Source organism: Carassius auratus, chromosome 46, assembly GCF_003368295.1.
Source record: "Carassius auratus strain Wakin chromosome 46, ASM336829v1, whole genome shotgun sequence".
Taxonomy (NCBI): domain Eukaryota; kingdom Metazoa; phylum Chordata; class Actinopteri; order Cypriniformes; family Cyprinidae; genus Carassius; species Carassius auratus.
The window spans coordinates 1,357,341-1,373,617 of NC_039288.1; the positions used below are offsets into that span (position 1 = coordinate 1,357,341).

At 37.0% G+C, this 16,277-nt stretch overlaps 2 protein-coding genes across 2 annotated transcripts; both read left to right on the forward strand.

Moving 5' to 3' along the window:
- Positions 1-282: 282 nt before the first annotated feature.
- LOC113063836 (voltage-dependent anion-selective channel protein 1) lies at positions 283-10,151 on the forward strand. The gene is made up of 9 exons (XM_026234205.1): positions 283-399; positions 1,230-1,299; positions 3,152-3,201; positions 4,512-4,664; positions 4,753-4,805; positions 6,799-7,026; positions 7,862-8,012; positions 8,524-8,581; positions 9,356-10,151. The coding sequence occupies exons 2-9, from the start codon at positions 1,233-1,235 to the stop codon at positions 9,445-9,447; spliced, it is 852 nt and encodes a 283-aa protein (XP_026089990.1). The 5' UTR covers positions 283-399; positions 1,230-1,232; the 3' UTR covers positions 9,448-10,151.
- A 700-nt stretch (positions 10,152-10,851) lies between these two features.
- LOC113063837 (keratinocyte-associated transmembrane protein 2-like) lies at positions 10,852-15,822 on the forward strand. The gene is made up of 3 exons (XM_026234206.1): positions 10,852-10,976; positions 12,361-12,938; positions 15,004-15,822. The coding sequence occupies exons 1-3, from the start codon at positions 10,853-10,855 to the stop codon at positions 15,133-15,135; spliced, it is 834 nt and encodes a 277-aa protein (XP_026089991.1). The 5' UTR covers position 10,852; the 3' UTR covers positions 15,136-15,822.
- Positions 15,823-16,277: the final 455 nt, after the last annotated feature.

Consider the following 16,277-nt stretch of genomic DNA (forward strand, 5'->3'; position numbering starts at 1 on the left):
TATATATAATCAAAATAATTACAACAACTAAATAATACACTGCAATACAATAAATAAAATTATAACTGATAAAAAAATTAAAACAGAAAATAAGAAGCAAATTGCAACCTCATAAAAAAAAATCCAGATGTAGTTTCATCTCGAGGTGTTGCGTAAATTGTCACCACAAAAATATAGTCTGATACATTAATAAGAATAGGTAAGCAAATTAGTCCTAATTTAAAACAATCCAGATGTATTTTCATCTCGAGGTGGAATCTGCTGAGATGATGCTCCAGTCCAGATGATTCTGCAGGCGTGACGTCGTTACGCTCTTGCGTGAGTGGCGTAGTTCTGTGCACGTCGCATCCTCTCGGCTGAGTCCTGCCCGGCGCTGCACTGTTCTCACGACTTACACAGGTTTGTTCAAGTGCAAGATCTTCATCCTGCGGTAAAAATCAAAATCCGGGGCCCTCGCGTGAATCTGGAGTGAGTCCGGCGGCGATGCGGCGCATTAATGTAGCGAGCAGGGCCTGAATCAGTCGTTAATGCCACATGTGATGCATTTAATGCCCTTGTCGCGTTTGTGAATGTGCTCCGACTGAACATGATCAAACTCGCACTGTTTAAATGCATGTATTCTGCGCTCGACGCCTGTCTCACTGCGCATCGTTCTGAAAGAAACCCAAATAGATGTTTCAGTATTGCATGGGTGTTAAAGTCTGATTGGTGTTCATCTGTCCTCATTCTGCTCTGATGTTGGCTTAAACCTGCGCCATTGAGCTCTCGGTCTGATGCAGTGATCCTCATCCCATTCAAACGCAGATCAGTGTTTGCAGTGTGTTTTGCTAATTTTTGTGTGTGTTTCTTCGCATCTTGTTTAGTCTCAGAGGAATACTCGCATGCATCGTGCATGTTGTGTAGAAGGGACAGGCCTGATTGTAATGCATGTGTCCGCCAGCATCTGGCCATTTTGCGATGATCAGCGTCTTCTAATAAAGGTTTCTGATTGGTCACTGTTCTCCAGTCACAGTATTATGTGGATTTTCCTCATGCACGGTCTGTTAATGCTCGAAAGGAAGGCGGAATGTCATTTGAAAACGCAGTATGTTCCTCACTAAATGCTGAAGAGGGTCAGATGGTTTAATATGAGGTTGATAATGATTTGCTGTGTGAAATGACTGACTGTGTTTGTCCTAGAGGTGACCCCTGGCTGACCTTCTTCACCTCTGACCCTCTCTGTGTTTCAGACAATGGCTGTTCCTCCAACATACGTAGACCTGGGCAAGTCTGCCAGGGACATCTTCACCAAAGGATATGGTACGACTTAATCTGGTTCATATTAGAGCTGCATACATACAAAATACACAAACCTTTGCACACACACACACTTGCATAAGAAATCCATTAATCCCCCCCCCCCCCCCACCAAAAAAAATTCCATTTTTTTTTTTTTTTCCAAATTCCCTTTTTTCCCCATTTAAATTTTCCTGTATTCCATTTTTTTTTCCTGGCTGATTTTTTTTATACTGTTTTAATGGTTGATTAAATTATATTAATCAAAAAGCATTTCTAAGTAATTGAAATCATGTAGCTTACAATATTTAAAAGCAATTTAATAAAAGTTTTCAATTCTCTGTGGAGTGTTACAATCTCTTGGTGCATGAAGAAGATCTGTGTAGTTTTAAAGACTAAAGTCTCAAATCCAAAGAGATATTCTTTATTAAAGTTAAGACTCTGCCACGCCCCTAAAACAGCTGGTTTAAACACGCCCCCACATCTCTACATCACTGTGTGGGAAGATTTGTGTAATGCGCCCAAATGCTGACGCAAAGAAAGAAGGAGTGGTTTCAGTAACACAGTTAGTGTTGAAGCAGTCGTGTCAGAGAGATGTGTGTGTATCTAGGAGAAAGAAAAAGCACTTTATTTGTTCTTCTGAAAGTAGATGCATTTAGGAATCAGCAACGCATTTAATGGACGACTGTTTCATGAACCTTGGAGAGGAGGTGATTCTGACTTTACTACGACAATCTGGTGCTTCTGACTGGAAGCATGTTATTAGTTTAGGTATTTGCTATTGATTGTTCAAATGTGGAGTTTTGCGCATGTGAGAGAGAGAGAGAGAGAGAGAGGGAGAGAGACACAGAGAGAGAGAGAGGGAGAGAGAGAGAGAGAGAGAGAGAGAGAGAGAGAGAGGGGGTCACACAGTGGAGTCAGTGTATTAATCATCCGTGTCTTGTGTTCTGCAAACACATACGAGCTTTATCTCTGAGTCTGTCACCATTCCGTTCCTGTTTCAGGATTGAATTGATGGTTAAACTAAGGACATTATTAACTATCTTCACATTTATATTGAAAAATCAAGATTGTGATTATGGAAAGGGGCGTTACATTTCCAGCGAGTGCTTGCTGTGTTCGGCCAATCACAATGCACTGGGTCAGTTGTCCAATCAGAGCAGACTGTGCTTGTCAGGAGGAGGATGTGTTTGAGAGAGGCGGGGCTTAGAAGACCTACAATAATGTAAAGTATTTAAAAAATTTGTTTTTTGAACATTAAAGCATGTCAACATATTCTGTAATGCCAAATACACAAAATCATGATCTTTAAAAAAGCATCACATGAACCCTATAACAAAAGTAGCATTTTTGCTTTTAAGGCACTATCGATTTTCCTATCTGTTTTCCATTATTCCAAATTCTGTTTCATAAAATTTTATTAATCAAAAGCATCTCTAAATAATTTCTATATAGAAAAAATTTAATAAATAAATAATATTATATAATATTCTATTATATTTAGAATCCAGCAATACTGTGTTGTGTATGTACATTTTACTGCCAAAATAAATTTTGGTAAATCATTTTTTTCTGGTTAATATTCCTCTAAAAATGTTTTAATAATAATTGTATTATAAATTGAAATCATCAGTTCTGATGGGTTTGTCACAAGCATATGCCATCGAACAACAGCATTGTTTTTAATGATGAATTATATGTTAACCTTAAAAATTTATTTCCCTTTGGAGGAAATGAATGGGAAGCCAACTTTTGCAGACAGGGAATAATTAAATGTTTTTCTGTCAGCTGTGTGAAACTGCTGATGGGTTTCTGCCATGGCCGCGGTCTCTTTATGTCGTTTTGTGTGTCAGTGATGTTTGTCTGTCATTTGCAGGTTTTGGTCTGATCAAGCTGGACTTGAAAACGAGGTCAGAGAGTGGATTGGTAAGTAGCCAGTGGATTTCAGTCAGAGACGTAATCAACAGTGCCATCATTCTGCCAAACTTGATGAAATATTGATGGGATTTCTGTTCACATGTCAATGAAATCATACAGTAGAAACAATGCTGATTTTGAAAAGAACGAATGTTTAATGTTTGCTCTTGATTGGTTTAGATTCTTAAGGAAAAATGTACTTTCGGTCCCACTTCATATTAGGTGGCCTTAACTACTATGTACTTAAAAAAAATAAGTACAATGTACTTATTGTGTTCATATTGTATTGTAAAACACTTTTGCTGCTATTGAGGTGGGATGGGGGTAAGGTTAGGGAGAGGGTTGGAGGTATGGGTAAGTTTAAGGGTGGGTTAAGGTGTAAAGTATTGTTCAATAGTGTAATTATTGGAATTTTAGAATTTATGTAGCTGCATCAAAATAAAGATATTATCAGAGGTAGTTACCCAAAACCACATGTGGACAGATGACATGATGTCACTGATTCGGGGGAAAAAACACACAAAATGACTTATTTTCGATATAAAAGTAATTGTGGCTGGATTTTTAAAAATTTTTTTTATCAAATTCTTGGGCATGTCAAAGATTAGTAGCAACATTGGCTTTGATGCATTGTTAGTTTTTGTGCAGTATTAGATATAAATTTTTTCTCCCTAATTTGTTGTTGGTGGCTTTTTTGCCCCATTGACGACATTTTTTGATTGCAAAGCCATGACACCATGTAATCATGAATTCTTGATTGTTTGTGGTTTTCCCTTTTGGGAAGAGGTAAAATTTGTTATTTTTACAGTTGATTACTAGGTGGGACCATTAACCCTTTAGATAAGCCTTTTTTTGCACAGGCTTAGTTTCTGGCTTGTATACGTATAAAGACGTGTTTGTGCAGATGTCCTCGTCTAACTCTAACACTGCAAACACTGTAATCCATATACAGATTGAAATATGACAAAATAAGAGTTGTGTAACTTATTTATAGTGTCAAGAAAATTTTATATTACAGTGCATTTAATATAGTTTTAAATTTCTCAGACATTTGATATTTAACAAAACTGAACATTTTTATGCCAAATTTAGAGATATGTATTTTCAAATAGCAGTTTTTTTTGTTCTGAATCAGTAATCCTCAAGACCACATTCAATATTCATTCTAAAATTCTAAAAGTCCAGATACAGAAATCCAGATTGGACAGAGAGTGGGTCAGACGTCAAGCTTCTGGGTTAAACAGGAAAGAGGGTCATTAGTCTAATTTAAGTTTGAGTGATTGTCAGCTTGTGACGGATCTGTTCTCCTGCTGCTGTAGGAGTTCAAGAGCTCCGGCTCGGCCAACACCGAGACCAGCAAGGTAGCAGGAACACTGGAGACCAAGTACAAGTGGGCAGAACACGGCCTGACCTTCATTGAGAAGTGGAACACGGACAACACTCTGGGCACGGAGATCACTCTGGAGGACCAGGTACAGGACCCCGAACACTGAGCTACACTGGATCAGACATGAATCAGATTCTTGTGATTTAACACCAGTGCTGCTTTCTTCTCCTCAGCTGGCTAAAGGACTGAAGCTGACGCTGGATTCCTCCTTCTCTCCGAACACTGGGTACATGACGTGATCACTGCGTCACAGTCAATGCAATCATGTGGTGATGTTTGGCATTTCCAGAGTAGATGTAATATATAAAGAGAAGGACGTGTTAGTTTTTGGTTGTGAGTCTAATCTGCAACTACACAGTTTGGAGAATTGCATTTGGAGAATAGTTTTTTTTTTATGTTCTATTTTTCTGTGTCCTAAAGAAAAATTAAATAGTGATTTTTAAAATGCAATAAAAAAAACGCATGCATTCTGAGTTTAGACAAAACTTTGTCATATATATATATATATATATATATATATATATATATATATATATATATATATATATATATATATATATATATATATATATTAGTGCTGTCAAAATTAGCGCGTTAACGCATTCGATTAATTTGAAATATTTAACGCGTTAAAAAAAAATAACGCAATTAACGCGGTTGCAGTTTTTTTTTTTATTTCCAGTTGTGGCCTATGTGTGTTCAACGTGCAAAGAAATATGGATAAGACCAAGGAAGGACTTTTAGACGGAAAGTTTCAGTATAAAACTCTGCCGGATTACTCTTCAGTCTGCCACAAGAAACTTTACTCTTCATTCAGTCTGCCACAAGAAACAGCAACATTAAAATCATGACCTTTCTGTAACGCTAACGTTAATAAGCTTAAACGAAAATAACGAAATAATTGTGTAGCGGAGTATTTTTTGTACACAGTGCCGCGAACTGTCAATCACTCCTGTACGCGTGCATCACTGTCCTCCTCAGCTGCAGCAACTTGCGCTCTCTCTCTTCATCAAGCTTTAAAACAAAAAGGGGACAAAAAGATCATATTGTCTTTGTGCATAGGCTATAGATTAATTAGATAAATGAATATCTAAATGTGTGCCTTGCCGTCTACGGTATTTTTTTAGAACTTAGAAAAAAGATGCTGCAGCCAATGAACAGCCAGCGGGGGCTGCAGGACGACTCAACCTCCGCAGACAGTTTTTAATGTTTATCAGACAATAAATACTCAAGATTTTGCTTTAGTATAACTCACAACGAGTTTCACACACCTTCTCCGGCCACGTTGAGTTGTTGACACTTAACAGTGGGAAAAGCGACACATGCGCTATTCACTTGTGTAACTTAAGGGTGAATGGGTAATGTAGTTTCTGCTCTGGGTGGGATGAATTAGGAAGCTTGCATTGTGAAGGGCGCTCTGAAAATCGGCAGTGCAGGTAAAAGATTAAAACCTCTATTAAAACAGATGTCCAAATGAGCGTACCGGTACGCTACAAGCACGTTCTGGGCGCACGGAGAGGTGACGGTACGCTCAAGAGCTATATTTGGAAGTGGCGGTACTGAGTACTGGTGCGTACTGGCCCACTTAAAGAACTGGCAATGACTATACTTTGGAATTTTTTTGCAGTCCACTTAGAATTCAACATGGAAATCATTTTTGTTTTTTATTGGCATTGATTGTTTTGAAATTCAAATGGTACTTACATGCCTTTGTTTTTATTTCTGTAATAAATATGGCTTTCAAGCCAACAGTTAATTTGGAGGATATTGATGGTTTATTGCAGGTATGTTGTTTACATGAGAAAATCTGTGTTACAAGTTAAACAAAAATTCCAATAAACAATCATATTTTGAATTTAAATAGTTTCTTTGTCTTGAGTTTACATTAATTATTTCCATTTTACATTTACATATCCAAAAAGTTTCAGTCTTTTAATTGCGATTAATCGCGATTAATCGCGATTAATTTTAAAAAATTGTGCGATTAATTAGTTAATTTTTTTAAATCGATTGACAGCACTAATATATATTTATATATAGAATAACACAAAATGAAACTAATTTGATAAACATGTATTAATTTTGTTAAATCTCAGTCTAATCGCACTAAGCCATATTGCATTGATTAGTTAGTAAACAAGCACATGAGAATGTACAAAACATCAGTGTTGTGGTTCTTCACACAAACTTTCACGTGCTTCTGTCATGACCTCCCACAGCAAGAAGAGCGGGAAGATCAAGAGCGGCTACCAGCACGAGCACATCAACCTGGGCTGTGACGTGGACTACGACATCAATGGCACCGCGGTGCACGGAGCCGTGGTCGTGGGCTTCGAGGGCTGGCTGGCCGGGTACCAGATGACCTTCGAGGCTGGGAGGAACCGGGTCACTCAGAGCAACTTCGCTGTGGGCTACAAGACCGACGAGTTCCAGCTCCACACAAACGTGTATGTACCAAACGCAGTATCATCAGACACACGGCAGCGAGTCTCCAGCAGTCGCAAGGCTAGAAAGTTGGGTTATTTATATATACGTTTATTCCCCGGCGATTGGATTTGTCAAGGGCTTTGCAGCAGGAAGTAGCGTGCTGAGGTCTGGTGCTTGTTTATATCACTGAAGCTCAAATCTAAAGGAGTGTGTTTAGAGCTGCATATAACACGCACACACTGTAACCTTTTTAATGAAAAATATGCAGGTTTTTTAATATAAAAAATATTTTTAATATAAATAGTATAAAAGTAAAAACAATATTGCAATCTTTATTTTATAACAATATTTTTTTACATAAATGAAGGCTTTAAAAAGGTCTCAAGCTGGAACAGAAAGTCTTAGATTAATAGTCATGGCATTAAATATGCATGCTTTCTCATGCTTTCTTTTTTTTTTTTTTTTTTTTTTTTTGCAATACAAATATCTGAACATCCTGGACCCTCTTTCCTGTATTACCCTTAAGTTTGACCTCTGACACACTTTCTGTATACTGTGACTTTCTCCACTTTGAATTTTAGAATTTAGAATTTGGTGTTCCACATTTCTTCATTTTGAAAACTTGAAGCTTATTGTTAAAAACTGGATTCTTGGTGACTAAGAATTAAGAACAATGCTATTTGAAAATGCATATCTATAAAATTGCTATTAAACGTCCTACTTTTATTTGAAATGCAAACAAATTAGAAAAATAGTTATTGTTATGGATTCTATTATGTGATTTAGTGAAATTCATTGTTGAAAAGAGGTATTTCAGTGCATTTTATTTCATTAAAAGATGTTTTCAAATGGCAGGAATGATGGAACAGAATTCGGAGGCTCCATTTACCAGAAGGTGAATGATAATCTGGAGACAGCGGTCAATCTGTCCTGGACCGCCGGAAACAGCAACACCCGCTTTGGCATCGCTGCCAAGTATCAGATCGATGCCGACGCTTCCTTCTCGGTAAGTTATCATTGCCGCTTTTTAGTTTTTGATCATGCTGCTTTTTCACTGATCAAGGCAGTCACGTCTCCTGGCATGATGATGTAACCTGAAAAAACCTCCAGATTTTTAACAAACCTTAACTTCTGTGCATGTGAAAGAAACGACAACAGTGTTGCATGCTTTCACATCGTGATGTAGCCAAGCAGAATGCAGTCAGAATTTAACCTAAAATTCAAAATGTGAGTGCCTGTGTTTATAATGCATTATAAGGGTATTGTTAATGCATTATAATATAGTTTTGATTCATTCAAATGAATGCACGTAACCATACCTAGTGTGAATGGAGCCTAAAAATGACAGAGTTTGGATGAGATGTTGTGAAGCATGCTCAGTTAGGAAGACCCTGGTCTTCATGACGTTCAGCTGGTCATGAAAAATAAGCCCATGCTTCCTGAAAAGGTGAAAATAAGTGCTATTTTGTTTTGTCGTCAGTGAATTTTGCAGTCAGACATGTTTTTGTCTCTTACAGGCCAAAGTGAATAATTCTAGCCTCGTTGGCCTGGGATATACTCAAACCTTGAAGCCTGGTGAGTATGTGAATCAGATTTTTATAAACCTGTTCTAAATGCATTTGCAACTCCTGGAAAGCCTCTATCCTGATCCCACCTGAACCAACTAATCAGGGAAAGTGTTTTTTGTGGGTTGAGGCTACGTCCACATTAATCTAAATACATTTGGCCTTTGGTCCACACTAGCTATGCTTCCATTACCCTGTCTTCATGGACATTTTGAAGTATCGAATCAGAAACGCTAAATAATAATAATTAAAAAAAAATTAATTTTCAAAAACGTTTTTACACTAGCTTGAGCTGGTTTTTAAAAGTTAATGCCAAAAATGGGAGATAAAAACGCAAAATAAATTCCTCTATATGCATATGTTCTGTATTTTCACAATAGGACAGTGACATTTAAAATAATCAGATTATAATTTATTTTTTCTTGAGAAGTAAATCATCATATTTTCATGATTTCTGAAGATCATGTGACACTGAAGACTGGGGGAATGATGCTGAAAATACAGCGGAGCATCACAGAAATAAATTATAATTTAAAGCACCATAAAATAGAAAACCATTATTTTAAATTGCAGTAATATTTAACAATATTATAGTTTTTGTTCTGTATTTTTGATCAAATAAACGCAGCCTTGATGAGCAGAAAAGACTTCTTTAAAAAGAGTTTATAATCTCACTGATCCCAAACTGTGGCAGTGTTTGTGTGCCGTTCTGTAGTTTTCAGTAAACTCTCTCTTGGATGTGGTCGTTCCTTGTCTAACTTTTCCCCCTCTTCTCACGGTTCAGGTATAAAGCTGACCCTCTCTGCTCTTCTGGATGGGAAGAACATTAACGCAGGTGGACACAAACTGGGTTTGGGTCTGGAGTTCGAGGCATAGGAAGCTGAGGATTGCAATAATCCTGTCTTGATATATATATATTTTGAATACCTACCCTCACACACCTTGTTTCTCTTCGATGCCCTGACCAAGGACACACACTATACACTTGTCAAATCCTGCATTAGTGATGGCTCACTTCTTCAGAGAGGGCAACAAATGCATATTTACCAGGTCACACAGAATGAGAGAAGAGCATCTGTAAAGCTGTAAATGGCTTGAAAATGTATTTTCACTACACTCAACATTATTTATTACAGTGTTGATCACGATTGAATATATTAGTGATGTTTCAGTTTTGGGAAGGGGAGCACTGGGTAGAAAGGCAGATGTTTGTATCAGACAACACTAATATTAGGTCACAACATTCCTGATCTACAGCTTGAACGAAGGGACCTGTATGACACTGAGACCTCTTTAGTTGGGTGTGTTTATGTTTTTGTCTCGTCTGTGTGAGTGAAACCACGTGTATCTCGTCCATTATTGTTTTTCCGCTGCATACTGCCTGTTCCTTTGATAGCAAAACTCTTTCAGCTCTCCCTGAACTAAAGGAGGCTGGAAACAAGCTCCTGACACATTGGATAGAGCATAAAAGATCTGAACAGGTGGATGTAGTCCTCCGTTTCTAAATGTAGGATAAGAATACTGTGGATTTAGCAGTATGGATACTTTAAGTTGAATAAAACATTTCAACCTGGACCACATTCGACTGTGCAGTTTGGTGTTTTGTTCTGAAAATCATGTCTTTTTGGATATAATAACTGAAAGTAGTTGTTTTCTTAAATGTGCATTTCTTCAGTATAGCTTACAATGTGCCATTGTCTGCTTTTTTTGTCAGTGTAAGATGCACTCACATTTATTAAAGGGGACCTGCACAACATATTTTTTAAAAAAATATAACAATAACAAAAATTAAAATGTACACATATGTGTGTGTGTGTATATATATATATATATATGTGTGTGTGTGTGTGTGTGTGTGCGTGTGTGTGTGTGTGTGTGTTTGTGTGTGTGTATCCCTTTTATATATTATGTTTTAACCCCATTGCGTCCCAATTGGTATACTATCGTGCTAAATAATATTCGAAAATATAATTAAATGGGTACTACTTCCGGTTAAAATACGAAGTGCAGATCGATGCATCGACCAATTTTGCCCAGAACACATCGCGTTGGACGAGGAGTCGATTAGAACTACAAATGCGCATTCAAAGGTGTTTAAAACTACAAACATGGCGGATGTGCGAGACCGATGGCCAGGCCAGTAGTATCTAACATTAATGTTTTTGATTGTATTCAGCGTTTTATTTAATCTACTGCAACATTATTAACTTTTTAGTCAGTTATGAAGAATTCTTTTTGCTTGAAAATTGAAAAAGAGGCAACACGGAGCATGCGCGCACCGATGACGTCAGCACTGAACATGGCTGCGGTGGGGAAGACGGGAGTCGGTGACTCCGCAGCGGGAATAATCGCAGTTTTACTGTCACTGCAGATCCTTTCTGTGATCTGCACAACGGCACCGGAAGGTTAGTAGAGGATCTCTTTCTATACCTCAAAAGGGTGTAATTTATAATGTCAGAGAGAGTGTCAGTTATTTACCGAAAGAGCCCGTGTCCCTTGTGAATGAATCCCATGAAACGTTACAATTACTCTCTAAACGTCTTTCTCATCAAATGTGTGTGTCTAGGAACTGATAAATATCACGTTTACACAGTGTTATACAAGTACCCAACAGAAACTCGCACAACACTTCTGAGCGTTGATGGTAATACCGGAAGTCTCGTGTTTTTATGTGACGTGCTCAGTTTCGCAGCTTCCGTAAACACTGGTCTATGGTTATGACCTACAATATGAGCTTACACCTCACCAGTCTGTTAATATAAATTTTTTTTATTGTAAATTTTTGCTGTCTCTCCTGATAAATTTGTTATTTGTATTCCATATTAGTCGCAGTGTTTGTTTTTGCGGCGGTGAAAATGAAAGTGTAACACGAGATCAAATGGAAATCTGGTTTTCATTTTTAAAATGAATCACAGTACAACAGCTGACCTGCCATTTGTAAACATTTAGAATTAAAATTATTACATAATATTCATCCAATTACTCGTGTTACTAATGAATTAATCCTGTTCCACTCAGAAGAATCTGTAATTCATGTTTTAATAAGCCGGAATCAAAAACTTAGATCATCATTTACTGTTGACATTGACAAGACTCTAAACTGAGGCTTTGATTCATTCGCAGGAAATAGATGTTGATTATGCAAATTCCAAAACCGAAATACTTGTATTAAAGTTTGATTGTAATTAGACTACATTCACTTTATTATTGATAACATGATTACATATTAATCAATAATCAGATGACTATAATTACACAGAAAGCTGAGAGACCACAGCGTTTGAAACCTGGATTTACAGAAATAATTTCAGCTTTAATAAGCGTTTTTTTAAACATTGCACCAGCTACATATGAACACATTCATTTTTATTTGAATGATCAAACCGTGGGTTATTTATTAAGTATTACTGTCTTTGGAAGTTTTTTGTCTTTCCAACACAATTATTTTTAAATGACTTGGGTTTCTATTTTTAATGATGTAACTAAATAATAGCATTTCCTTAACCTCACATCCCCTGCAGCACCTTCAGAAACATGAACATATATATTTTTTTATTTTTATATTGTTATATCAATATGGCACAATATTATTTTATTTGATTTGATTTCTGTCGCAAGTAGTCAAAAAGTAATCTGATTATATTAGCTAAAATGTGTACTGTAATGGATTATGTAACTAACTACAATTTTTGTCATGTAATTTGGAATAACAGGCTACTATTTGTAAGTACTCTAAAGCACCGCAACAGTATTACTGTAATTGCTTTTAATGTGGCGTTTTTTTCACAGCTGGCGTAGGCAATATGAACAAAACCATCATTATACCTAATAAGAACACATCGAGCATCCAGAATGGCAGTCTTCAGAGGGAATCGCCCGAGTTGAATGTGATGGCAGCTTCTACTGTCGAAAACGACATCAGCACCAAATCAGCAGAGACTCCTACTGCTCCACCTACGACTGCCTCCTCAGACATGCACAAAACCACTCCAGACCAGCTTACATCCACCAAACACAGACCACCAGAGACCACCCCTACACCTTCAAACAAGCCCACCACCGGCTCCAACCCTGCAGCTGACGAAACCGACATTACCTTCGATTACACGTCCCCCCGCACGTCTCAAGAACCAGACATAAGCTTTGAAGATGGCGTCGATGATGATGGTGATATTGGAGAAAACACGAAGGCGCCTCAAGACGGCAAGGAAGTAAAGAAAAACTCCCCTAAGAGCTCTGAAGAAATGGATAACCAAATCGAAGACCCCTACACCCCACAGGATGAAGATTCCCACTTCTTCTTTCATCTGGTCATCATCGCCTTTCTGGTGGCCATCGTGTACATCACCTACCACAACAAGAGAAAGGTAAGCATCACGTGTCCACGGGCTTTTGTTTGATATGGTGGGATGCATGGTTTAAACTTATTGCATTTACTCTAAATAACCCCAGTAGTTCCGATCGCATTTTGACATTCAGTAGGGAAATGTAAGCATGTGTAGAAATGCCATTAGAAGTGCTCTAGCTGTGCGTTAGGGCTGCACGATTAAATGAAATCAATTGATGCGCTGCATGCTTTTGCATGCACCAGTCATCCTAACAAACTCATAATGAGAAGCACTGTAGAAGGGCTCCTGCGGTTTACTGTCAGAATAAAAGTTAGATGGTGTAAAGTTTGAAATGTTAGTACAGTTGTAATGTAAAATCTATTATTATTTAGTTTTTCTTCAATACTTTACTTATTTTATTTTACAGTAGTATTTTTTTATTTTTCATTTTTTTTCTATTTATATTCAGTAGTGTTAATAGTAGTAATAAGTAATATCAAATTGTGCAGCCCCACAAACAAGCAAAGCAATCCTCCTGTTTTTAAATGCATTTTAATAAAATCGCACCACAAACTGTGTCCCTCTAATAATTTTACTACTGCAGTGTGTTTTAGATTCAAGTTATTATTAAATCAAATTATTTGTGGGTATGTATATAAGTAGGAGAAGTATAAGAAAGTATATTTATTACAGTCAAAAATTCAATTAAGGTTTTCCCTGTTTAGCGGAAATCGTATCAATATAATTTTATTGTTAAAGTATTGTATCAAAGTTAGAAATGTGAGTATCTTGACTATACCAATTCTCACACTGTGTATATAAGAGTGAAATAAATTAGTGAATGAGTAAGTGAAGTAAGTGAATGGAATGAAATAAGTGAATGAGTGAAAAGAGTGAGTGAAATAAGTTAGTGAGTGAGTGAGTGAGTGAAAAGAGTGAGTGAAATAAGTGAGTGAGTGAGTGAAAAGAGTGAGTGAAATAAGTGAATGAGAGAAAAGAGTGAGTGAAATAAGTTAGTGAGTGAGTGAAATGTGAGTGAAATAATGAGTGAGTGAAAAGAGAGTGAAATAATGAGTGAGTGAGTGAAATGAGTGAAAAGAGTGAATGAGTGAGTGAGTGAATGAGTGAAAAGAGTGAATGAGTGAGTGAGTGAATGAGTGAATGAGTGAGTGAGTGAATGAGTGAAAAGAGTGAATGAGTGAGTGAGTGAATGAGTGAAAAGAGTGAGTGAAATAATGAGTGAGTGAAAAGAGTGAAATAATGAGTGAGTGAATGAGTGAAAAGAGTTAGTGAAATAATGAGTGAATGAGTGAAATAATTTAGTGAAATGAGTGAAATAATTTAGTGAGTGAGTGAAATTAGTGAAATAATTTAGTGAGTGAAATTAGTGAGTGAGTTAGTGAAATAAATGAGTGAGTGAATGAGTGAAAAGAGTGAGTGAAATAATGAATGAGTTAAATGAGTGAAAAGAGGGAGTGAAATAATTAAGTGAGTGAAATGAGTGAGTGAAGAGTGAGTGAAATAATGAGTGAAGTGAGTGAATGAATGAGTGAAAAGAGTGAAATAATGAATGAGTGAAAAGAGAGTGAAATAATTGAGTGAGTGAATGAGTGAAAAGAGTGAGTGAAATAATTTAATGAGTGAAAAGAGTGAGTGAAATTATTTAGTGAATGAGTGAAATAATTTAGTGAGTCAGTGAAATAAGTGAATGAGTTAGTGGAATGAGTGAAATAAATGAATGAGTGAAAAGAGTGAGTGAAATAATTTTGTGAGTGAAATTAGTGAGTGAAATTAGTGAGTGAGCAAAATAAGTGAGTGAGTTAGTGAAATGAGTGAGTGAAATGAGTGAGTGAAAAGAGTGAGTGAAATAATGAATGAGTGAAAAGAGGGAGTGAAATAATTTAGTGAGTGAAATAAATGAGTGAAGAGTGAGTGAAATAATGAGTGAGTGAGTGAATGAATGAGTGAAAAGAGAGTGAAATAATTTAGTGAGTGAGTGAAAAGAATGAGTGAAAAGAGTGAGTGAAATAATTTAGTGAGTGAAAAGAGTGAGTGAAATAAATGAGTGAGTGTTATCATGATGGACCTCTTCTCTGTGTTTCAGCTGATGCTGCTGGCTCAGAGTCGCCGCTGGCGGGACGGTTTCTGCTCGCGTGGGGTGGAGTATCACCGGCTCGACCACAACGTCAACGAGGCCATGCCTTCGCTCAAGATGACCAACGATTACATCTTTTGAAGGACTGCAAACAGCTGATTTTGTCCACACATGGTGTCTTATTTATTCAGGGGAGGAGGGATTGTGCTTTAGTAGTTTGTTTGTGTGCACTCTTCAGATGGATTAGTTCTCATTTTCTTCTTCTTGTTCTTCGGTTTCTGTAAAATCATACGGATTTTTCTCTAATTTAATAATTCTTGAAGAAAATCAAATTAAGTTCTGTCCCTGTAAATATTTGATTATAAAGCTGCGGTCTGTCACATAGGCCCAGATCAAAGTAGCGGTAACTATTGTGAGTTCAGCACAGCCATGCTAACTCCAGTACAGATTAAATGTGTGTGTGTGTGTGTGTGTTTGCTTGTTATGTTTGGGTTATGACTTCAGTGAAGTTGTTGTGTATGAGCCAGGCCTGCTGTTGACAAAGCTTCAGAGATTTATGGCAAATAAGCATACAACTGTTATTTCTTTTTTTCACTTGCTTTTGAGCATTGGTCCATCTCAACATGACTGTAGCAGCAGCAGGAGACATCAATATGTGTGTGCAGATCTGTTTTAGCTATAACACTAATAACACACACTACAGCTTCTTCATCTCTGATTCCTGTCAGAGCACATGAAGGTTGTGTCTGTGCATGAAGACAGCATATTGATTTCTTTTTCAATCATCATGAATTTTGTTCATCAATAAAGCACCTCTGTATGCAGACAGATATTGCGTATTTATTTCATTATGATAATGGATTTTATTACACTGTATTATTACACATATGCACATCAGCAAATGATGCCATATGCAAATAAAAAGTAATGCAAAAATAAGGGGGAAATGTATGAAATTAATTCTTGTAACTTATTTATAAACCTTGAAATGTACCTGTGTGTGAGCAGCCACTAGAGTGTAGTAGAGACCAAGAAACAAGTATACAGATACTTTCAATTCAAATAGTTGCTTCTGGCTAAAATAAGACGAGTCCATAATACATAATATTGCTTTCTCAGAGAAATAGTCTTTTGGTCTGAAACAGGAGAGAAGTCTGCACAGATCAATCAGAATCAGAATTAGCTTTATTCGCCAGGTGTGCGCAAACACACAAGGATTTTGTTGTTTTTAAGGTGCTCCTGGTAGATACACACACATCTGACATGAGAGCAACAACAACAAC

Bases quoted from the DNA above. Each gene is read 5' to 3' on its own strand.
- LOC113063836 (XM_026234205.1), top strand. From the start codon at position 1,233: ATGGCTGTTCCTCCAACATACGTAGACCTGGGCAAGTCTGCCAGGGAC. The intron at 3,202-4,511 runs GTAAGTAGCCAG...CTGCTGCTGTAG, and splicing joins CGAGGTCAGAGAGTGGATTG to GAGTTCAAGAGCTCCGGCTC. The intron at 4,665-4,752 runs GTACAGGACCCC...TCTTCTCCTCAG, and splicing joins AGATCACTCTGGAGGACCAG to CTGGCTAAAGGACTGAAGCT.
- LOC113063837 (XM_026234206.1), top strand. From the start codon at position 10,853: ATGACGTCAGCACTGAACATGGCTGCGGTGGGGAAGACGGGAGTCGGT. The intron at 10,977-12,360 runs GTTAGTAGAGGA...TTTTTTTCACAG, and splicing joins CTGCACAACGGCACCGGAAG to CTGGCGTAGGCAATATGAAC. The intron at 12,939-15,003 runs GTAAGCATCACG...TCTGTGTTTCAG, and splicing joins CCTACCACAACAAGAGAAAG to CTGATGCTGCTGGCTCAGAG.